General features: G+C 35.6%; 1 protein-coding gene across 1 annotated transcript; it reads right to left on the reverse strand.

Moving 5' to 3' along the window:
- Window positions 1–18: 18 nt before the first annotated feature.
- Window positions 19–24,632, reverse strand: LOC127416606 (uncharacterized). The gene is made up of 3 exons (XM_051656039.1): window positions 24,368–24,632; window positions 6,664–6,716; window positions 19–2,983 (listed from the first exon to the last, which is right to left on the reverse strand). The coding sequence occupies exons 2-3, from the start codon at window positions 6,693–6,695 to the stop codon at window positions 2,284–2,286; spliced, it is 732 nt and encodes a 243-aa protein (XP_051511999.1). The 5' UTR covers window positions 6,696–6,716; window positions 24,368–24,632; the 3' UTR covers window positions 19–2,283.
- Window positions 24,633–24,890: the final 258 nt, after the last annotated feature.

Consider the following 24,890-nt stretch of genomic DNA (forward strand, 5'->3'; position numbering starts at 1 on the left):
CACAAGTCTTATGATGAAGCACATTGTTTTTATTTTTCCCCTGGTTCATGTGACAATTCTCAACTGTGTTCTGTGGTAGTTAATTTAAGGGCAAAAGTATGGATAGTAATGTTACAGTACTGTGCACTGGTTTTCAATGCAAAAATCAGTTTCTATCAATATATGTGCTTATTTACAGATTTTAAAGAAATTATTTTGACCAGCAGAGAAAGGCACAATGTATACTTAGTACAAATAGAAATACTCAATTAAAACCATGACCTTCATAAGGTACCATAAAAAAAATCTATTTCTGGTAAATTACATTCATTTGACACAGAAAACTTAATCATATTTCTTCACTTATGTATAGAAATGTGCATGAGAAATGTGATCCATATGATGTTCTTCATATAGTGATAGGGGTAGGGTTACTTCTCATCAGGCCTCTGGTAGTTAGATTAGTTTAGAGCAGAATAAACATCTATGTGCATAGTGCATCAACTACAATCACTAGCCTGATTCAACACACTAATCCTTGCCTTAACTTACAACTCTGTTTTCCCAACCCTAATGGTACACATTGCATAAATATACCAGGAACATAAATATACAAGGGTGAATCTCATAAAACCTGTCAAGAAACATGTCTGGGTCATATTTACCCCAAAAGTAAAATAAATTACATTTATATTGTTTTAGAGTCTACTTTTTTATTTACTTTTTTTGCATTCTTATATTCATGACAATTCAGCACATTTTCCAATGTGATATACTGTATATACACATATATATATATATATATATATACTGCCTTATTATACTACCTCATTTCACTAAAATGTATTGTTTTAGAGTTTATATATTATATTATACTTTTGTATTGCAATACAGTGAAAAATACTGTATTTCAGTAATAACAATCTAATGTGAATCACCACTGAGAATAATAAGAACTAAAAAAAAAAAAGTTTCCAGGCGCATTACGGTAAAGAGAATTTATCAGTGTAAAGAAACGTGCTTGCATCATATTGTAGCCCTCAAATGAAAAAAGGAAAATACACTGAAATTATACGCTTTTGCATTGTGACATTTTGCATTGTGACCTTTCGTGACAGTTAAAGGAATATTCCGGGTTTAATACAGCATTTGTGGCATAATTTTGATTACCACAAAAAAATAATTTAGACTCGTCCCCCTTTTCTTTAAAAAAAAGCACAGGGTGGAGGGTGTAAAGGCACAAATGTGACGCTTATAATTTTATAAAAGCACTTATATTACTTAGTTGAAACTTGTTTATTATTTGAGCTGTATAGTTGTTTAAATCTTTGTTTTAGGGTTTACAGTAAAAAATTATTGCATTAAAGTAATAAGAATCTAATGTGAATCATCATTGATAATAAAACATTAAGGTAATGAGAATTTGGGGGCAAAATGTGCATAATTGTCATGAAAATACAAAAATGATTTCTTTCTTTTAATTTTGAGGGTGAAATATGACTAAAATTATGTTTTGGTGAGATTCACCCACAATCTCCTTACATTTCTTACTGTTCTTTTGTGTGTACCAATAAACTAACTGTCTTCCTAAAGCTCTATGACGTATTCACAGTGTTAACAAGAAATCGCATTTTGTACTGTTGTTCTGTTTTGAGACTGATTAGTTGAATATGAGCTTGATTCCTTTCTAATAAACATACTGATCATCGTAAAACATCTCTAAATGTACAACAATAAGCACAGAAGAAACCCGACATCGGGACACTGGCTTTTTTGTTTTTTTACCACCTCTTTGTTTAGAAAATGTATGAAAATAATAATGTAGTGCTCCGATTTATTTAGCCCCACCTCCACAGACTCTAAAGCAGGGAAGTTCTAAGAAGCTTATTTCATTATTATGCTGAATTTAAATGCTTATAAAACAGTACGGAGGAAAAAAATCACACTACAGTCATCCGTTCTATTTCTTTCAAGAGTGGAGTTTGTCCATGTCACTGAATTGTGGGGCAAAACATTCACAGATAAACTTAATTTGCTCAAGCAAGTCTATAGCCTGTTAAAGGGTAAATTTCTCTTGTGTAAACAAGCAGCAGTTCCTGTCTTTAAGTCTTTATTTGATTTCAGATGAAAGAGTTTTTCCAGTCAAAAAACACCTGCAGAAAGACTGTAGAAAGCTTCATCTTATGAAAGCTATTATTTTGGCTATATTCAAATGAGGAGGATGAGAGAGCGAGTATGGAAATCTCCCACAGCTCCATTAAGTAAGGAGCCATCCTCTGTCACCTGACTGGTGGAGCAGCCCTGTCACTCATAGTCCTCTCCTGCAGTCGCTGCATCCAGGGCAGCCAAGGCCTCGGCCACCATCGAGTCTGTGATGCTTATACAATCTATCTCTTTCTCTCTCTTCTGCTCTCCTTTCATTATAGAAGGAGCTTTTTCATCTCTATCCTCTATTACGAGCTTGGTGTCCACTGAGGAGAGACTAGTGCTGCTTGTGTGCATATCCACCGACAGTATGCTCTCCTCATCGGCCGTGTCTGGAGTACTGGCCACTCTACTCCTCCTGTCCTCCTCTTCCTCTGTCCCATCCGTCATTCCCCCTCCGCCCAGCCCAGAGTCTCGGAATCTCTCCTCTCGCTTGCCTGGTTCTGTGCCCAACATTAATTCGTTGTGTACGGGTGGGGCAGCACGCAAGCTGGGAGTGGATTTTATGGGCGTCCCCTTGCCCTCAGGCTGCAGAATGTAAAGGCTGGGGTCACCTCCGTCTGGGTTCGACCTGACCTGATCACCTGGAATATTGGCATGGAGCTGGTTTATGTGGTTGTTGTCGATATCGAGCTTGGTAGGGCTGGGGTTTGTGCTATAACCCAGGTTATGAAAGCCCTGCTTTTTGTGGATGTGGTCCGCCTCCTCTGGGAATCTGTGAGACTGATACAGAGAGCTGCTGGTGGGGTCCCGCTTACAACCCGAAACATCTACAGGGACTGAGGGGTCATAGATGTAACTGAAACAGAGAGGGGGGGGAGGGGTTAACTGAAATGACCTTTGGTGGACTTGAGAATCCTATTCCATTTAACATTATAACTCAGTTAGGATATGAAAATCAGGAAAGAGATACAACTAAAAAAAAAACAATACACAGTAGGAAGAAATGTCAAATCACCACTGGCAGCTCGGAGATACACATTCAGTTATTTCACCTTTCATAACGGATACTGTGCCTATTTTGTTACAAAAACAGTTTTGAGCTTGGTTAATTAATTTCTTTAAAAAAATGCCACTTTTTTGTGTTTGAGCAGCTTTTGAGAGCAATATTGCAGACACCAAAAACAACATTCTGTGCTTCCCCACGGCTGAGTAGATAGTTCTAGGGAAGAATAAACTGCAAAGTGGGAAAGACTTTGTACTGATAGTATTTAAAGGTCTGATTCTACACAAACTATACCCAACAAAACTAAATTATTATCCATTTATCAGACCTCCGATATTGGTAGGTCTTGGGTGTTATTGTTTTCACATATGGAAATTCTCTCTGCCATTCATCTTCATCATATTGCACATAATGTTGTACCTTATTTGGGGTATTCTCTGGAACCTGATAAGGGCAGTGGATTTGAATGAACTCCAAATTTGCATTGTACAGGCAAACACTCTTGCTGACGGAAGCAGAGCCAGTGTGACGAATCCACATTTGTCAAATCTACAGGTCTATGAGTACTCACATTGTATTGTGTCCTGTTTCCTCTTTGAGGGATTTGTTTTTCCAGATTAATTACATAACACAATATTTCCATAATATTTATAACAACTATAAGTTAACATATTAAGTAACAACATAAAAAACAGGTAGTAAACAGACAGACAGGCAGAGGTGTGTAAGAAAAAAGAATGAGAGACAGGTATTCTAAGTTGTGTGTGTGGGGGGTTGTGGACTGGTTTATTTGTGGATGGTGGTAAATAGTGTCAGACACTTCCTACTGAGTTCCTTCTGTCTTTTACATCCTTTATCCACTAAGAGAGAGAAAATGAGACAGGTTATCCTGCCATTGTCAACCAAAAAGGCATGTCCTTTTGGTGTCTTCACTTTCATATTCCAAATATTCCATATATAGTATGATGTATTATATGACACCATTTCCATAATGCTTCATATATATTAAGTGTGTTTACTGTAAATGCATTACACGCCTTTCCTTTATCGGTGCAAAGTCATATACATTGTAAGAATAAATAGATTGGCACGGGTAGATTTTTGCCCATTACCCCGATTTGCGTAGCGTGTAAACACATTTACCGGCGTTCTTACCGGCTTATCCAGTGTGTGCATTTGTTGTGTGCATGCCTCTTCCCATTTTTATGTCAAAAGCAGAGAATAATGTGATTATTTCAAATGTCATGTAAACACGGATTTCTTGCTTTGTCGGATTTTTTAACCTTCCTATTCTGTTCGGCCATTTTTGACCAAAATTTATCTGAGCGGTTTTTTTAATTTTCCTCCACAAGCCATCTGAACACACACACACACACACAAAATTGGACTTGATTTGATAAGTCTTAGTGGTCCTAAAAAATTCAAATAAAGACAACTTTGCTGTTCGCTGTCAAAACTGACCGACCATAGGAAATTAATGGAAAAGACAAATACAATATATAAATCAGCCACAATGCAGAAAAACACACACACAGAGATGAAGGGGTGAGACTTTACAACATTCAGAGAAACAAAATACACGATTGGTAACAAAATGATTATTTTATGTCTTCTCTTTGTAAGACCAGGTCAGGTTTGACTGTTAGCATAATGTTACATTATTGCAAAAACTAACACTTCAAAACAGTTAAAAAACAAATGCTAAGCTTTGACTAATAATAGTTTGATAATGTCTTAATTTATATCTAAATAAATAACTAATAATTTAGAATTACCACACAGCAGGTGTCTGCATAGAACACTGCAGCCATCTCCTGGCTATTATTGACATGATTTTAAAGTTTTTTTTTTTCTTTTTTCACCAGAAGGCAGCAATCTACCCTTAATACAGGACATATTCTCATATTTTCTTATATTTCTTATATTTTCATATCTTCTTATAATTATGTTTCAACTAGAGTTTTACTGTAGAGGAGTTAAATAAATGGCGAAATCGAGAAATGTATACGTAAATGAGATTTAAAAAACAGAAAATCCCATAAGAAGTGCATAATTTTATTGTTTTTACTTCAAGGAAGAAGAAATGTTATCATTTCTTAAAAAAAAAAAAAGTTAAACCTGTACTGTGTCCGGCCAAATGTGACTGTGAACAGCAAAGTATGCGGCCCTACTTGATCAGAATAGCAGGGTTAAATAAGCTGATTTTGGGGAGTAATTAGCATATTGGTGTGCATGTAAACATGCTCATTGTTAACAATCCACATGTATGAAACACAGCATGTGTAGGTGCAGCAGTCTCAGCTTAAATCTATTTCAGTTTAACAGTTTCAGGGTTGATAAACTTTAAATTTTCCACTCTACCTGGCACACTGAGAGGTCTTTAAATTGTATCCCTACTAAATATTACCCTCAAAAACAACACACACTGCCTAGTAATATGAGCTCCTTTTGCCAAGTAAAAGCTGCAGCAGAATAGAATGCTAATGTTTCTGAGACAATGCAAACAAAAGCCTGGGAACACAAACGCTGCATCCCAAATTGCATTCTATAATATGTGAGATAAGAATTAGTGCATCCAAATCATACAACGTTGAAAATCGTCAGCCAAAAGTACCCAAATCATATACTTATTTTCTGTGGATTTTCAAAAGTGCGCATACGTGTATTCTTGTCAGCTAATTTCGAACACAGTCCCTAGCTTAATGAAAGAGAAGGAATTTGTGAGAGATAACTTTCACTTTTTCAATTGACGAAAAGTGGCAAGGACCACAAGGCCAAAGCAGCAACAGCATTTTTTACATGTTTAAACCCAAAAGTTAAGAAACAATAAAGAAAATAATTAAGTAATAAACTATGCAAATAGTATGTGACACAAGTGTATGTGTCCCAATCCTGGCACACTGTTTTTCTTTATACATACTCAGAAGTATGTCCTGTCCAATTACCAGTGAAGTAGATACTTTTGGATAGAATGAGTATCTGAATTATGATGCAGCCCTTGACATGATTTTGAACCTATAAGTCAAGACGTGTGTCTGTTGAGCAGGTTTCATAGATTTGAAAACAAGTCCATCAGAATACACATTTACAGTATGATACAGTAAATACAATAAGAAAGCTGTAAACGCTGAAAATAAGAATCATACGGAAACTGTAATGGTGCATGTGGAGTATGTTCAAATTGTAGTATTCGCATAAGCCAATTCTTGCAGCTCAAGCTAATCCCGGAAATGTGACATTCTGGGCAATTATGGGGCAGTTTAGCGCAGACCGTGTGAATATCTGTGTATATTAACTGGGAAATATACTATCAGTATTCATCAAAAATAACATAAAATTTAAAGCTTCAGGATAAACTAAAAAGTATGTGCCCAGTGATAGCACGCAACACAGGTTTGGCATACTCAGTCACTTAACAGATTTAAGGTCAGCTTTAGATGAGCGACTACATGACCTCTCAGTCTGACTGAACTGTTAAACAGTAGCATCAGAAATATACAAAATCTCTACTTTTTTTCTACTTCCTGTCTTACCTTTTTATCATCCTACAGCAACTGCAACCCATCTGGACAGTTGTGTAGAGTACCTGGGGAGAGAGACAAAGGGACACACTGTTAGTATGTGTGTCAAGTAACTTTCTGGAGAGTATACTTTCTGCAGACAATCCATTTTCTAAACTAATGATATTGTCAAATAATCAAACAGGCCATCAGAACAGGATGTATTCATTAGTATTTATATTGCAATCTACAAAGTATTGTGTGGCTTTAAGTGTGAAGTTACATTTCAGAAAAAGTTATTTGAAGAATCTACTGCTGTGCCAGATCTGGGCTGCTGAATCAGTGCTTAGGAGAGTGAAACATGATTTCAACAAAGGGCTATTCAGTAACTGTGCTAATTCTTCACCTCGGCTGTCGGAACATGTGGCTGTGATCACAGTCATATCAATGTAAAGAGACCTGCTGACACAATCAAAGGGAAACCCAAAGTATTTGGAAGTACTGAATAAACTTTGAGTTGAACTGTGTCATTTCTGTGCTACTAGCATCACCGGACAGAATAAAATAAATAAATAATAATAATTATTGTTTTCCCACAGATATCCCAAACACTACCCCCATGCCATCAGTCTAAAAACAGATAGTCCCACCCCAATCTCACACCATTCATTGATTAAACCAATATTCCGGTGTTGGGCTGGGGTGCATTTCCCAAAAGCATCGTTAGCCATCTATGGTCGCAAGTTCCATCATTACCAACATAGTTAAACGATTTGGTGTTGCCTGAAACTGTAGTTCCAACGAACATTCGCAAAAAGCATTGCAAAGTTGAAACTCAGTGGCGGCCCGAGCATTTTAAGTCTTGGCCTTCAGTGTGATTCATGCCATTAAGAAAACACTGTTTCACAATTAATAAGACACCCTATGCCTATGGACATCATACATTACATCACAGCCAAATAATAATACCAATTAACATTTTTCAAACAAGTCCATGCACGAAAGCCAAAACCAACAAGGTCTAATACCAGGACAAAGCTCTCTAATAATTTACATTTACATTTATTCATTTGGCAGACGCTTTTATCCAAAGCGACTTACAAGAGAGGAAAACATAAGCGAATCATCTTAGGAGACAGTGGTATGAAAAGTGCTGTATTACAAAGTATCACTAGCATCATAATAGTATTCAAAACAGAATAAAGTGCAACAGAATTTTTTTTTTTAATGACTGGTTAAGTGCTCATGGAAAAGATGTGTTTTTAGTAGTTTTTTGAAGACAGAGAGTGAGTCAGCTTCACGGATGGAGTTGGGAAGGTCGTTCCACCAATGTGGTACGATGAAGTATTTTGGTGCATCTTTGTGTTGGTACAACAAGGCGACGTTCCTTAGCCGACCGCAGGCTTCTAGTGGGCGCGTAGCTCTGCATAAATAATTTTAGGTATGCTGGAGCAGACCCAGTGACTGTTCTGTATGCCAGCATCAGAGCCTTGAATTTGATACGTGCATCAACCGGTAGCCAGTGGAGAGAGACAAGGAGTGGTGTAACATGTGCTCTCTTTGGTTCACTAAAGACCAGACGTGCTGCTGCATTCTGGATCATTTGGAGGGGTCTAGTTGCACATGCAGGGAGGCCTGCAATGAGAGCGTTACAGTAGTCCAGTCTAGTTATGACAAGTGACTGGACAAGCAGATGTGTGGCATGTTCAGAGAAGAAGGGTCTTATCTTCCTGATATTGTAGAGTGTAAATCTACATGATCTTGCGGTTTTTGAGATGTGGTCTGTGAAATTTAGTCTGTTGTCGATGGTTACCCCTAGATTTCTGACCGGTTTGGAAGGCGTTACTGTAGTTGCACCCAGCTGCGCGGTGATGTTGTGTTCAACAGCAGGGTTGTGTGTGTAAATATATATATATATATATATATATATATATATATATATATATATATATAATAATATTTGCAATCTAAATGTTGCTTGCAATAATTTTTGTTTCGTAAGGGTACACGGTTACTTTTCAAAACTTAAACTGACACTGAATGCTCCAGCCAGCCTAATTTACACTTAGAAAACTCTTGATGTTGCTATAACAATGCAAAAAGCACTTACCAATTTACTTGAGGTGAAAATCGGCTCTCCTTTCTTGTTTAGATCTCAGGTTTTTAAATCCATAAGGATCTTTTTCTCAACGGCAATAACAGCAGTGATGACAGCCGACTCGTCAGCTAGATCTCGCACTCTTCGCTTTCAAATTACGTCACTTAAAGCGTGATTGCGTCACTCAAGGCCAGCTAGAAGGCCTCAACTGGGACATATCCTACAGACCACACTCATCAAGTACAAATAAATCAATCTGACTGGCTGATGAATCTGACAATCTGACTTTAGATGCCTATTCATTTGCACTGTTGAGGGATTCTGTAGAAATTCTGAAGGCTTAACAGGGTGGAGCTCAGACTCACGTGCTGCTTCGGAAGCGCTCGGCATTAGGCATGCGATTTGGGAACCAGTTGCCACGCTTCCCTAGTAAGCATCAAGAAATAAATTCTGATTGGATAAACTATTTGTTGTTTGCTATTTATTTTTAGATGAATTAGGAGTGGAAAGCAATTGAAAATAAATAGGCAAAAAGGTGAATGAGAATGAAAGGATGAAAAAATATTTATTTATTAGACATGTTAGGCCAGCAGAGAAGGCTTTGCTGACCCTGAGAATTCGCCACTGTTGAAACTACAGCTCTATACATGTGGTTAGAAGCCTAGTTCCTTGTTAATTTGCTGTGTGGTCATCATTTGACTTCGCAGAGGCTTCTATATCTTTTATTCTATATATTTCTTTCATTCTGTCAAGACTTTGACCACGTTTACATGCACTTAAGAAAACTGCTTATTCCAGGGTTTTGCAGAAAGCAGAGTTCTGAAACGTCACGTAAACATGAATGCAGCCATTTAAGGGATTAAAGGCTATTAAAAGAAAGCGCTTTAACGCACATGGCTTACTGTATGTGTGCATGTTAACGCATACAGTATATGCCGTTCTTATAGGTTTTGGAAGAGTTTGCATGCCCGTATGTGCTCAAGTGCAAAAAAGTTATTTTTTGCTGTTCCCAGAGCCTAGGGCTGTCACATAGTCAAGAGTGATTTCTCAGGACACCTATTTCAGTAATATACTTCATGTAGTATAGATATTTAATGCGTGGTAATCTGAAAAATTACAACAACAATCAACAGCCGCTCATATTGACATGACATATGGAGTTGACTCATGAAATTGTCAGGTATGGTGCTGCAGCAGCATTCTTAAATGGGGCAGCCACACATCTGTTTGCGACATTCTGGATTATTCCCCACAGTGCCGTCAAATAAATCTGTTATTATTACATCCTTATTTTGTGAAAAGCAACACAGATGGGTTGACCTTTCCAATGCCTGTCGCACCATTTCAGGCTTTGGCATTTTTTGTGCTCTTTATGAGCAAGTTGCCTTGTAAATAATTGATGGTTCAGTGTGGGAAAAGATCCGACTAATAGGGCAAAGACACTCCCAGACTGCCTCTATTTCTCCTGAGAGAGACAGCGGCATGGAAAACAGAGACATTGACCTCACGTGTGCCAATATGTTAGACAAATTCAAAACATTCAAAGCTATGAAAGCACTGCAGGAGTAGCCATGATAAACAAATTATGAAGATCATTTAGATAATATTTCCATCGAATCATAGCCCAATCATAGAGTCTGAACCACGACTGAACCAAATCTAAATTAATTAAAGATATTTTAGTATTAAGGAAGTAACAATTTACTACATTGTTCACTGTATAGAAAAAAGATGCAATGAAAGTGAATGGTGACTGAGATTAACATTCTGCCAAACTCTTCTCTTGTGTTCCACGGAAGAAAGATAGTCATACATGTTTGGAACAAAAAGGGTGAGTAAATAATTACAGAATTTAAATTATTGGGTGCACTATCCTTTTAAAGTAGGGATGCACCGATACCACTTTTTCTCTTCCGATCCGATTCCGATATCGGAAATCTCAGTATCGGCCGATACCGATCCCGATCCGATACCAGTGTTGCTTTTTTGCATAATCAGTTTAGAATATATTTACATAATTGTGTGGAACTAATTGGGTGTGCTCTTTAATATGTAAAGAATCACAAACCTCTACATATTATTTCAATATAAATGTATAGCTTATTAAGAAAAACTTTATTATTAACTAGTATACTGGATAATGTAGCAGCAAAATTAACTTACATTTATTTTATTTTTTTGGGCAACATTTTTTCAACTTGTATCTTGACTTTAAAGGATTCAGATCTCTTTTTTGTTCAATTTAGTTGTAAGATATCTGCTCACTTTTCATTCACACAGTTATTTTTTGGAACCTATTCAACTTAAATATTGTTATAAATTGTAAACAAATACTAATGATGACAATAATAATTATAATAAATTGTTATTATTATTATTATTATTGATTTTAATTTTAAATACAACAGTAATATATTTAAATAGTGCACTTTTTAAACTCTCACGCTTTTATTTTGACATTCTAAACTCTCCAGAAAGTCCTGTATGTGTTTGTTTGTAGGCAAGTTCACAGTAGTTTAATTCGCTTCTTATTCAAATTCTGGTAAAATGCTCCTCCAGTGCCATTCTAAATGCATATTATAAGTGAACTGAACTATTGAGCACCTACATCTGAGATGTTGTTCGTGAGTAGCGCTCAAATATTGCACACGCGTGAAGGCTAAAAATAGCTGTGAGTGCTAGCGGTTTGCGTGCTTATGTGTGTGTGTGTGTGTGTGTGTCAACAGAGCAGCGCCATTCACTTTACTTAGCCTTTACACAGCCTTTTGCAATTCACAAAGCTATCGGATGTCTTCAAGTGGCTTTGAATAAAATGCAAATGCACAATAAAATTTAAATGAGTCATATGAACAACTTTAATGGTGTTTTTATGGGTTTTTTTATGTCATTTTTGGAGCTTGACAGAAACGAACATGACTAACACACAGGATTGGATTTGGATCGGGCTCGTCAGACCGACACCTGATCCGTCTAAAACTTCAATATCGGAGCCGATACCGATCCAGGTATCAGATCGGTGCATCCCTACTTTAAAGAGCTAATTCTGCTTGATCTGATGCATGAACATTACTTTCATTGGTGTAACCTAATGCAGTCATTTGGATTCAGTCAAATTAAATAATATTTTTGACTTTAATAAAACCAGTTAATTTAGATGTTACACCCTGAAGCACATTTTACAGGTTTCATGTTCGACAGTGTTCATGACTGAAATCAAGACAAAAAGGTATGTGTTCAAATTAAAACATTTAAAATATTGTCTCTGAAAGTTTACGTGCCACTTGCTGTGACAAAAAGGCAAATGTTTTAGAACAAGCTTTTACAAGTGGAAACATTCAAAACAGTGGAAAAACACTGCACTTGAAGGTCAATAGGCAACTGTGAGTCGATGTTCGTCTTTATAATGTTTGTGATGTGAAAGACATCAAAATAAATATTGTCTTAATTTGTTACAAAATGAGTAATAATTGCAGCTTCCTCTAAAAATAGCAAAAAAGTACCATGTGACAGCAGTACCATGGGCATTTGGTACCACTGAGTTACCATGGCATTATTTTAAGTACCTTGAAGGACCATGTACATACTGTACCATTGTACATGTATATGGTACACATTCAGTACCATGGTATAGAACTACACTTTTCTTAGCCTTCTTTGCAATACCTTTTAACCAAATGACCCCAAGGTCATTCTTAGTCCTAGCAAAGTAAACAAAGACGTAGTTCATCAAATGTTTGTCATATATTTTCCTTGAAAAGTGTGCTTGTGTTATATTCAAAACAAATAAAATAAATGCCACTTTGTATCTAATGCTTTAAAATCACAATTTTTAAGTGTGGCTTAAAGGTCAAGTCAAGTGTGTAATTTCTAACATGATCACACGGGAAGTCGGCATGCTGTTGCCGAAAGTTCCAGTACTCTAGGATCAGCAACTTTATGCCAACTCACTGACATGCCCTACCTCCCATCGGGCATATTTGGAATGGCTCAATAACAATTACTTTCCCTCGTGTCATGACTGGTAGCGCGTTGCATCAGTTGTATGGGAGATCACAGTTCATTCCTAATTCAAACGAGGAAGTAATCACGTTTGTATAAACAATCACGAGCGTGATAAAGAGGTTGCATTTTTATCCCTAACTTTGCATTTTGTCTCTACTAATGGTTAGGGTTAGATCTGGGTTTTGGCTGGAGGTATATTAAATAAAACAGGCATTTCTCTTCACTGTTTTGCACCCTGTTCAGCGGAAAACTATTATTTCACAACTGGCTTCTGGCGACCTCTCCTGGATATAAATGGATGTCACACTTGTTTATATGCTCTGAAACACTTACCGCTTTAGCCTCTGGAAGCAGTGTTTTCAAATTCAGTCAACGTATACCGATTTCGGCTAAAGAAAAATCGGCACGTACTTGTGTAACTGCCGATTTTTATGTGAGATCAGGCTGGTAATTTCTGCGCCACTAGCATCACCAAAGAGAATTGCAAAAATAATGGATTTTTTAAAGAGGCTTCCCTGAACACACCCCAAAGTCACACCACTGGAAAGTCACCACTTGAGCTAGGGCTGCACGATGTAGACAAAAAGTCATTTTGCGATTATTTTGAAAAAAAAAAATATATATATATATTTGAACTGTGATAACTATATAAACAAATAAACTATAAAAATTTTTATAAATCTGCCAATTTGTAAGATTTACGCATTTCAATTTCATAACCAAATTCAAATTGAATTGAATTTTAAGAAAATGTAATTAATAAAACTTATAACTTATAATAATTAGTTTGTATTCTTTTGTTAAAGATTATGCAATTTAATTGTAAATAATTTTGTTATGAAATTGAAATGCGTAAATTCCAAAAATATTTTTTGAGTGTAGTAACTGAGTGATACCTTTTCACTAAAATTAGATAATGTTTTGCCCATGCACAACTGCCAAACAAAAGACGTAAGAGTCCTCTTAAAATTAAACAAACTCAGACCTTTTTCACTACAGCCAAAATTAAACAAATAAATAATTAAAACACTTGTTTATTCATATTCACATTGTACCTGTCCACTATGTACTTGTTTCTGTCCACTTTGTGATAGGATCTAAGCCCATTATTCATTTATTTTTGCAACCCAGTCAATTTTATTATTGAAATATAATATTTATTATGAATATTTTTATAATTATTATACAATAGTAATATATTGAGCTTTTATTTTATAATATAATCAAACTTTTATTTTTGTGGGAAATGAATGAACACCTTAAGAGTATCTGGTTGTAGCCGAGTTCATAACATCTGTATAGTGTGCTCCTCATTTTAAAATCTTGTCCTCTTCTGTCCACAAATACCTGGTGACATGGGGTATTTTATTTGTATATTAACTTCTTTTTTTTTGTACATAATTTTTTCCAAACATATTTGGAATTACACAAAAGTTAAATTAAAGTGAATCTGGAGTATTTAAGCAAAGGGAACCAAACTTGGAGCACATCTGTTACTCTGAGCACAAGATGGGGTTGTGGACACAACTGCTCTGAAAACTGTAAAAACACTGTAATGCACTAACACAATACAGACCGAACAGAGCAGCACACATAAACTTTGAAGTGAGCAGCACATGCAGACTATTTATTTATTTAATTAAATTGCAGCCTTTTGCGGTTTAATAATCATAACACAATTTTGATTTTATTTCAATTAATTGTGAAGCACCAAGTGTGGGGTAAAAGGCTCCCTCGCACCTTTTTTTTAAAAATTTAATTTGAATCAAAACAACCTTCCGTTATTATCTCTTTTCACACAAATTATGCTGCTCCATCAATATCCAATAAAAATAAACCAATTCTGTAAATCTTGATATATTCTGTGACCAGAAAAAAAGCAAATTTTCCTTTAGGTGTGCCTTTAACCCAGTTGTACCCTACACACTTCACCTTTAAGTGTCCTGGGGCCATTGTAAATCTATTTACTGTATTAATAAGCTGCTCTATACACTATTTGGAAGATGATTATACAAAAATGATCCTAAAAGGTATAACTCAAACTTCATAGCCCATAGACCATTGCCATGGACCCACAAAACTGGCTATAGCGTTGCTAGGTGCCAGATGTGGTGCATGGCAGACACCTGTTTGACAGCAGGAGTATGACAGGGCACCTGGCAACCTCTTTGTCAACTGCTCAGCATTATTGCATTTTACAGCAGTCAACATAGCACACTCTCTCACTTCCCAGCAATACAAAACCTCTCTATCACTACAACGATAAAAATAGTTTTATGTGTAGTTAATCTATAATGTGATGACTCAATTAAAATATTCTAAGAATGAAACAAATAAAGAGGCATAACATCAGTCGAAATATTTAAATTACATTCATGTGTAACAGCTTTGTACAATTTCATGACAAACTATGAATTACTGTTGTCTTAAACACAAGTGTAAATGGCGTTATTATGGCTCTCTGGAATACTTAATTCTGATTGGTCAATCGCAGCATTCTGCTGTAAAATTTCCAGTATAATAACTGCTAAAATGTATAATCGAATGTATTACTGTATAACAATACATTCATTCTAGTCTCATGTCTCCCGTAGCACTCTGCCATCTCTTTCTTTTCACATAAATTCAACTTAAGTCAATATTTTATTTCCATTTACTTATTTATTTGGAAAGTACTCATATAATAAGTGGAATAATGCACAGAAAGTCGGTCAATGGGCCTTATTTTAAGAGCGCTAGTGCTAAGTGCAGCGCTGTGCAACAAGTCATACATGCAAGTGCAATTTAATTCTGAGGTTCTTCGACGGTTATTGCACCATCTGCATCCATTCCCTCTCAAGCACCAGCAATATAAACAAAGACAGCACATTCATAAGAAATTGGTAGTGTAAATGGATTGTATGCAATGAATTAGAAGAACAGAAATATGGGCTTACTTTTGTGCATTAACTGCATCTCTGTTGAATGTCAGGCATATTTCTGACAGTGACACGCTCCTTTTATAGGCATGGAAAATGTGGTTTTCGTCAGGATTTGAATTTAGCTCCGTTAAATTAAAGAGAATGTTAAGTATTATTAATAATTTTCATCTACTGACACAAATCATGGCTAGTATTAACAGTGATTGCATTGGAACAAACTTTTATTAAAACACGAAAAATTAAACCAAAAATATTTCTAAATTCAAATTACACTTAAAACGAAACGAAAATATATTCAAAATAATTATATGGTCAAAAAAATCATTTTTTTATTTTTTTTTGTAGTGAATTAAAAATCAATCTATGACAACAGGTGGAAAAATACCAATACAAATTACTTCATAAATACAATTGTTAATATAAATATAATAATAAGAATTGAATAATAAACCATGACCTCAAGATAGTTTAACACAATTCTCATAAATATTTGTTTCATAAAACGGCTATAACAGTGATCGTCGTGGACATATGTTCCACTATATTTTCAGAGTTTGGACATGAACTTTATTAACACCTACTGGTGGAATCTGCAAACTGCAAATGCAGAAACTGAGTTTAGACTTTGCACTGAAAACAGATGTGTTTTTAAACGTCTTAGCACAATGACCTATGTCTCAGGAAAATAGCAAATTGCGCTTTGCGCCACTTCATTAGCATACAATACCCCCACAGTCTGCGCACATACACCCACAGATAGCCCAAACACTCCTACCCACGCCCACTTGCACTTTACTCTGGCACAAAAATTACACTTAGAATTAGCGCTCTCATGAAAATTGGATAAGATGTTGTGCACGGTCGTAGTACATAGCACTTCGCTTTGCACACTCAGGAAAATAAAACCCATTACCTCAAAATATACCCCTCCAGGATGGCACAAGTCATGGGGGTTTATTTTGTGAAAATGATCAGCTTTGCACTACCATATAATTATTGAAACTTTTGAGAGATGTCATATATGCCCTTTAAGGAACTCTTCATATACCTGCAAACTCTCGATAAAGATGACCGGAAGATTAATTGATTGGAAGACAATTTCATATGATGTTAGAAAGATGAATGGAATATCCAGGACTCTAGAGAGTCTTAACCTTCTCAAGACATGCAAACAGGTAAGCACACACACACATGGTGGTAGCATTAAACAACAGACTTGCGTATTTAGGCAAACACATTTTAGAAGGTTCTCTGCTCCCAACATTATTCAAATGTAAAAATCCCTGGTTCTACTGTGGTGTGTGTGCCAACACAAACCTACACACATGCACTGGCCTTCAACAGCCAAGATAAACAAACGCACAAGCCACTAATGTTTCATGCCCTTTCAATTTGTTGAGAACAAAGCGAAGCATACAGCCAGATAAAACATGTTGAGAGATAATTAGAGCTATCAATGACCAGCTGAGTGCAGTTATACACTGTCTGAAATCCTCCCATTGACACCTGTAGGTTGCCAACTTACATATAATAAGCTCCTATGATTTAAAATGGCTTAATAATACTTTTTTAGGGAATTTAGCTGGAACTATCCATTTTATTATTTCTCTGGCAACACTTTATAAATAGGATAAACATTAGTAAATGCATTAGGTATCATGAACTAACAATATTGGAACAATACATTTTTACAGTATTAATATATACATAATGCATTAACTAATGTCAACTTATGCAACTTTTCATTAAAATCATAAGTATATGTTGACATTAGTATTAACCAAAATTAACCTTGTGCGACCCTGCGTCCACGTGCGTGGACGTTGTATTTTTGCTTCACTAAACGAGACGCATAATTTAAATGAATTTAAACCAACTGAATACTGTTCACAAGACTCTAAACTGTTATTTAAGGGTTAAACTTCTGGTGCAACAAGTCACTTGACACAACAGCATGTCGGCGGTTTCCTTGAAGTGCTTCTACAGGCACAGAGCCAACAAAGGTGTCTCTGGTAAGAAACCTCTACGTTTTTTCACTGAAACCTGTTTGGGTGTAAAGAGTAGTATCTGTAGTTTCGTTTGATATGCCGCTTTAAAAACTTGATAAACATGATGTCCACATTTGTGGAAATTGGGACATTATCCCCTCAAAAATTAACTTTCAACATTAACAAATCTGTAGGTCATTTTGCTTGATTTTAATATAAATGTTGTTATATTTTATTTTGTTATCACCGTACAATACAGTTCTATTCATTTATATTAGTAAATGCATTCCTATATTTACTGTGCATTTTCACATTATAAATCAACGGGTTCATCCAAAAGCTGAAACATTTTGCTTTCAGAGGCTTTATATGGAGTTAGGATGAAAATAAGGTGCATTTCGAACTGTTCTGAGACCAGTGCAGACAGACAGCACACTGGAAGTTAAGTCATTCACTAAATAGGGAGCAAGGGAGCATCCTTTAAACATATGCAGCTAAGTGCATTCACTTCTAAAATCCACCCAAAATTTCTGTTTCAGGCTGCAGATGATGTTTGGACCACTCAACATGTTTGGCACACATGGTACAATGGTAATCAGTACATAGATTCAGAATTTATAATGTATAACTTTATTTTAACATGGTTGGCAATGATTGGATAATGCTGGTGTTCCTAATAAAGTGCTCAGTGTGTGTATATTGTTCATTGTTAGTTCATGATACCTAATGCATTAACTAATGTTAGCGAATGGAACCTTACTGAAAAGTGTTGCCATAAATGCTCTAAATGTATTGTTCATTGTCAGTTCATGTCTAACTAATGTAGTTAACTAATGATAAAAAAAAAAATACAACCTTATTGTAAAGTTTTACCATTTCTCTTTTACGTCAATGTATCTTTTTAATTTCTCATTGTATTCCCGTTTCATCCTGTTTCTCATTGTATTACCTTTTTATTACTGTTTCATCATAACCCCATAAAAGAATATTATGTGAAGTTGTGTTCATTATATGCAAATAATATCAAATACAAGAGTGGATCCAGGTTTACAGGAAGCTGTTCTCTGTTGTGCCAGGACCTCAATGTATTAAAATGCTTGTTTGTGTTATAAGTTGAAACATTACAGAACCCTGTAAATCCAAAAACAGGAAAGAAAGGACCATAGCCAACATATATTTCCACAAATCAAAGGCATATGCAGTTCTGGGTCATACATGAGTACTTCAATTTGTTTAACTTCACAAACCTCCTCTGGGGTAATGGTTAACTCTTAAACACTATTTTTACCTTGAGGATGGAGCCAATGTTTAATAAAGTGCATTCAATAATACACACATAGACAGAGAGGGAAGGGGGTGGTAAAGGATATTAGGTTATCTGTCAGGGCTGTGTGTGTAACTCAGTATTGGATGATGCGTGTCTTTAACATAGTGGGATCAGATTCACGAGGGTGTGGTTAAGACACACACAAGTGGGAAAACTGGTTTACCATCTCTTTCTCTCTCTCTCTCGCCATGTGTTATGCTCCTCTTCATTTTATTTATGGCATATGGAAACAGCCAGATGGCATGAAATTGTACTCCATTTACATTTGACAGGGGTCATTAACAATGCAAGAAAAATTAAGACTCTGTCGCAAAAGCTAAAAACATTGAAGACAACAACATTTTCAGGTGCAATTTTACTTTAAACTTTAAATTTACTATAAACTACATGTGTATGTATCTTGTTTAGACAGTTTAGTTACATCTGTATATTTATTGTTCCCCTTTCAGTATCTTTCCTTATCTTGTTAGATCTAAAAAAATAAATAAACTGGCCATCCAATGGCAAACTATATTTTTTCCATATTTTTGGAAGAGCCAAACGTCTTTATAAAATATGAATGCGTTTGAAGCTCCCTTTAAATGTGTCTTGAAATATGGCTGGCCAAATATGAGTGCATCTCCCTGGAAGCTGTTGCCATGGCCTCATTACCAGAAAACCAATGCGTGCAGAATCAGCACTCTTGAGAATGCCCATATCATCACTTACTACCATGCTAAACACACCAAACAAGGATCCACCTTACATCCTGTGTGTAGCATCCCCGAACACACTCATTCATTGTCATCTATTATTCAATTCTTACAGTTAATGATGTGGGGTTTACACATAAAAACTACGTCAGACTGACAAAATGAGAGCTTGCAGGTTGCCGGAGGGGCTAAAATTCCAACATGTCCTCAAACGACATTTTCTTATACACAAATCCCTATTGTCTCATAATGTACACTCACTGTGTAATGTGCACTTTATTAGGAACACCTGTAGACATTCTTATTCATGCGATTATCTAATCAGCCAATTGTGTGGCAGTGCAGTACATAAAATCATGCAGATACGGGTCAGGAGCTTCAGTGAATGTTCACATCAACCATCAGAATGGGAAAAAATTTTATTTAGGTGATTTTGACCCTGTCATGATTGTTGGTGCCAGACAGGCTGGATTGAGTATTTCTGTAACTGCTGATCTCCCGGGATTTTCGCGCACAACAGTCTCTAGAGTGTATAGCGAATGGTGCGAAAAACTAAAAACATTCATTGACTGTTAGTTCTGCAGACGGAAACAAATTGTTGATGAGAGAGGTCAACGGAGAATGGTTTGAGCTGACAGAAAGGCTACGGTAACTCAGATAACCACTCTGTACAACTGTAGTGAGCAGAATAGCATCTCAGAATGCACAACATGTCAAACCTTGAGGCAGATGGGCTACAACAGCAGGAGACCACGTCAGGCACTTTATTAGGACCATAGTGTTCCTATCAAGTGCTAAGTGAGTGTATATCTGATTAATTTTCATAAATGTATATTAATCTAGTGTTTTCAACAATTGGATAACCGAGAAAAGTAAAAAAAAAAAAAAAAGTAGGCATACAAACATTTACAAAGTGCCACCAAATTACAATTAACTGTTAAATTCTAGGAGATTTTGAACAATAAAATATTCCTGCATTGTAACGAGATCAACAAATGAACATTTTCCATTTATGTAGATTTTAACAGCAGTTGAAAAATCAATTCTAGCTCAGATAGAACAGCTTTTTTCCTCCAAGGTCATCCTATGATGTTCATTGTTATTGCATGGACTGCAATTGCAGTCTGCGCAACACTACTTTTCACAATCAGAGATCCACAGTCATGGGATTGCACGCGAGGGAAGAGGGATTCAAACACAGGCCCTAGGTGGTCTGTGTACTTTTTTACCATCCTCACAACATGGTGAGGTCACTAAAAATAACCCTTTTCACTTTAAGGTGTAGATTTAGCTGCCCTTCTAACAGAGCTATGTTATCAAAGTGGGCAACAGCTAATGGGAAAGAGATGGAGAGATTAAATCCGTGAATAAAGAATCACGGAAAAAGGAACTGCTTTGTGCTATCCTACGTCACGCTCAGATGTATAATATAGGCTAGCCTGTGTACACACTAGTAGTGTAAATGTCAATGTAAAATCCCATAGCTTGACAGAGCACAAAGCCCAATGGCCCTTCGCAGGGCACCTCTGGCCACACCTTACTCAGCCCAAACAGACTTCGCTCTAAAATAAACAGTGATTCTGACTGTAAACACCTAGGCAAATTGCATAAACCTGCGATGAACCTTATGTCATCATGGAAAATAAATATAGATTTCATAAGCACTATACAAAATCTTCTATCCTCCCCTTCCTCTTCATCACTGCCAGATGCAGGGTGATTCTCACCTGTCAGGAAAATGTCCTGGTCCTATTTTACTTCAAAATCAAAAGAAATAAATAAGAATTTATATTTTACATATAGAAAATAATATCTATTTTTAGGGCCTTTAAAATTTTTTTCATCGTGACATTATTTTCATGACAGTTGAACACATTTTACCCACCAATTCTCATTAACACAATGCAAAAAAGATAGTAATTTTTGATATTCTCATTACCGAAATGTGAAACAAATGATATATTATTTCAAATTAGTTAAGTATTTATATTTCATAGTAGTAATCTCTTGGTACTGACTACTTTTACCCCCTTTTTTTACCTTCTTTTTTGCTGATTTTAATTTAAAAATCATCATAAAACAACAGCATCTTTTTGACAGTAATACAGTATAACATTACTGTGTTATGATAATGAGAATCATTATTGAAAAAAATATATGGGAATAATAGAAGTCAAATGTCTGGATGCTTTACAGTAATGAGAATTGGGTGGTTAATGTGCGTACATAATGTCCCAAATAGGGCTGTCAATCGATTAAAATTTGTAATCACATTTATTATGTGGTATGCCGATTAATTAATCGAATTAATCACATATATAAATATTTGCTGAGAAAGCCCCTCAATTAACAATAATTAAATGTATAATGATTAAAAAATTATAAATAGTTATATTTTAATAATCATAAATAAAATATCAATATTATAAAACTTATGAATACAGATAATTAAAATACATGACATTATTGAGGTACACGAGTAAAGCATTAAAAATGACGTGACACTTTACAATAAGGTTCCATTTGTTAGATAACAACATCGGTTAACATGAACTATCAACTAACAATACGTTTACAGCATTTATTAATCTTAGTTCATGTTAATTTCAATATATACGAATACATTTTTAAAATCAAAATGAACTAATGAACAAAGTATTTTTATTAACTAACATTAACAAAGATTAATAAATGCTGTAAAAATTGTATTGTTCATTGTTTGTTCATGATACCTAATGCACTAACTAATGTTAACGAACGGAACCTTATTGTAAAGTATTACCGAAAAGACGATACAAAAAGTGGCTTTAGAATCCAATATATGTTTTACTTCCATATTATTGAACATAAGACTATCATTGTCCTATAGTTCACAGCAATCCATTTCGCAATTGAATTCGTCTTGGTTCCGTCGCGTCATAAACATACAGTTTTTTGGTCGCTGTGTGAAGTTTAACGCAAGGATGTAACCACATATTCAGGATCGGGGAGGACCCAATGTAATAATTTAATAATCAACCATGGAAAAAAAAAACATATCGGCAGACCACTATTATGAATATTGGGGGAAACATGTCCCCCTCAATGTCTATGGTGGTTACGGACCTGGGTTGACGTAGTTTAAAACTTAAAAAAAGCACATCTTGAGATCCCTGGTTTTGGAATTGTGCTCCATCAAGCTGTTTAAATGCAAGAACGTGTTCTCATATTGTGCTGTCTGTTGTTGGTAAGTGTTGTTTGTTCTCTGTATAAACGGCATGCTGCCTATACAGCTGGACTTTCGCTTACTGCCCCCTGGAGAAAAATGGTGGTACTCCATGCTTGAATTCCAGTCTGGGTACATGATTAATTGTGTTAATTTTTTATATAATTAATCGCACTGAATTAACGCTTTAAATTGACAGTACTAGTCACAAATAATGTCACAATGCAAAAAATCTTAATGGTCCTAAAGTTTGGCTTCATTCTTTATGCAAAATATATTTCCTTTTTTTATGTATTATTTAGGGTTAAAAATTATGGTAATAATGATATATTCATTACCACTATGTAGTCATTACCCATATGTGAAAAAAAAAAAAAGTTATTTAAATAAGTAAAGCATTTATACATCATAGTAGTACTCCCTTGGCACAGCACTTCATTTTTGCTTATTTTAATCAAATAAAAAAAGACATTTATTTTTTTTACTGTAATATATTTACAATTGTGTTACGATAGTGAGAATCAACATTGAAACAATAGGAACAGCAAAGTCAAATTGTCCAGATGTGCTGTGAGAATTACGGTAATATGTAATAGATAATAATTACGGTAATGAGAATTAGGGGGATATATCAAAACAATAATGGGAATTGCAAAAGTAAAATATCCAGATGTGTTATGAGAATAATTATAGTAATTTGTAATAATTACGTAATAATTAAGGGAATAATCTTATTACGGTAATGAGAATTGAGGGGAATAAAATGTGCTAAGTGTCCTGAAAGTAAATAAAATACATTTTTAAGTATTCCGAATTTAGGCTTCATTTTCTATATGCAAAATATAATGTCATGTTTTTTTTATTATTATTATTATTTATTTATTTATTTATTTATTTATTTATTTAGGGTTAAATATGACCAGGACATTTCACTCAATCACCCAGCAGTAGAGAGTGACATTGTTTGCATATCCTGTACATATTTCATTAGTTCAAACCTTAACTGTGCAAGGGGAGAAAAACTACACCATTTTCACACAAACTACACACCTCCACCTTGACAAACTTCAACCCTTTTTCTTCTGCCATCTTTTGACAGTATAACTAAAAGTACGATTTAACCCATTTAAGATCACAAATTATAACCAAACAACCGATTTGACTTACTTCTGAACAGTTTTAAGGTGTTTAGCCTATACTCCTTTATATTCCGAAACAAAGCAAGCAATACGGTGATGTTGCCAAAACGAGAGAATTTGGTCAACACCTGCGCAGTTTTAACACAATCTTAAGACTTTGTTTACGGTCTATCTTTTCTGAAGATAAGTTAATCGTCATATTGTTATTTTACTTATAATGCAATGATACTCCGTATTGAGCTCTGCGCAACAGGTGAGAGAATAACTTTAACAAGCCAATTGAGAGCCAGTGTGTCGACTTCAAATCATCAAACATCTTTCATCACTGCGAAATGACTTAATCATATGTTGCAAAAAACCTTTACCTGTTACAGTGATGATGAAGGTGTGGCCGTTGTTTGCCAGAGGGGCTACAATTTCACTGATAACTCCGGTGTTCATTTATTTTTCCAACTCGTAGTTCGTAAAACAGAAGCGACCCAAATAAATTAAGTGTTCCAAAAACTTCTTTCATGACCGAAATACGTCGCGCACGCATCACGCTTGCAGCCCGTTTACTCCTCCTTGGTTATGTTTATCTTTTCTTCCTTGCGTTACTGCTTCCGAGTACGGGAAGGTCCCCCGTGACTCCGCTCAACCATGCCTCCTCGACACGTCTATTTGAATTTCAGATGGCAGTCTGGAGAATGGCCTGTGCTCGGCACGTTAATGACAAACCATGTGACGAGGGATCAGGAAAACTCAGCGGACTGGGAAACAGTTTTAAACCATTGGAACGCAGGGCAATAATTACACCACCACAAATAACTAATGCTCAGGCTAACTAACACACAGCCGAGGTATTAGAGGGTCTGGGCAGGTGCATTACAATGACTTTAACATAAAACA

This window comes from Myxocyprinus asiaticus, chromosome 2 (assembly GCF_019703515.2).
Source record: "Myxocyprinus asiaticus isolate MX2 ecotype Aquarium Trade chromosome 2, UBuf_Myxa_2, whole genome shotgun sequence".
NCBI classification, from domain to species: Eukaryota; Metazoa; Chordata; class Actinopteri; order Cypriniformes; family Catostomidae; genus Myxocyprinus; species Myxocyprinus asiaticus.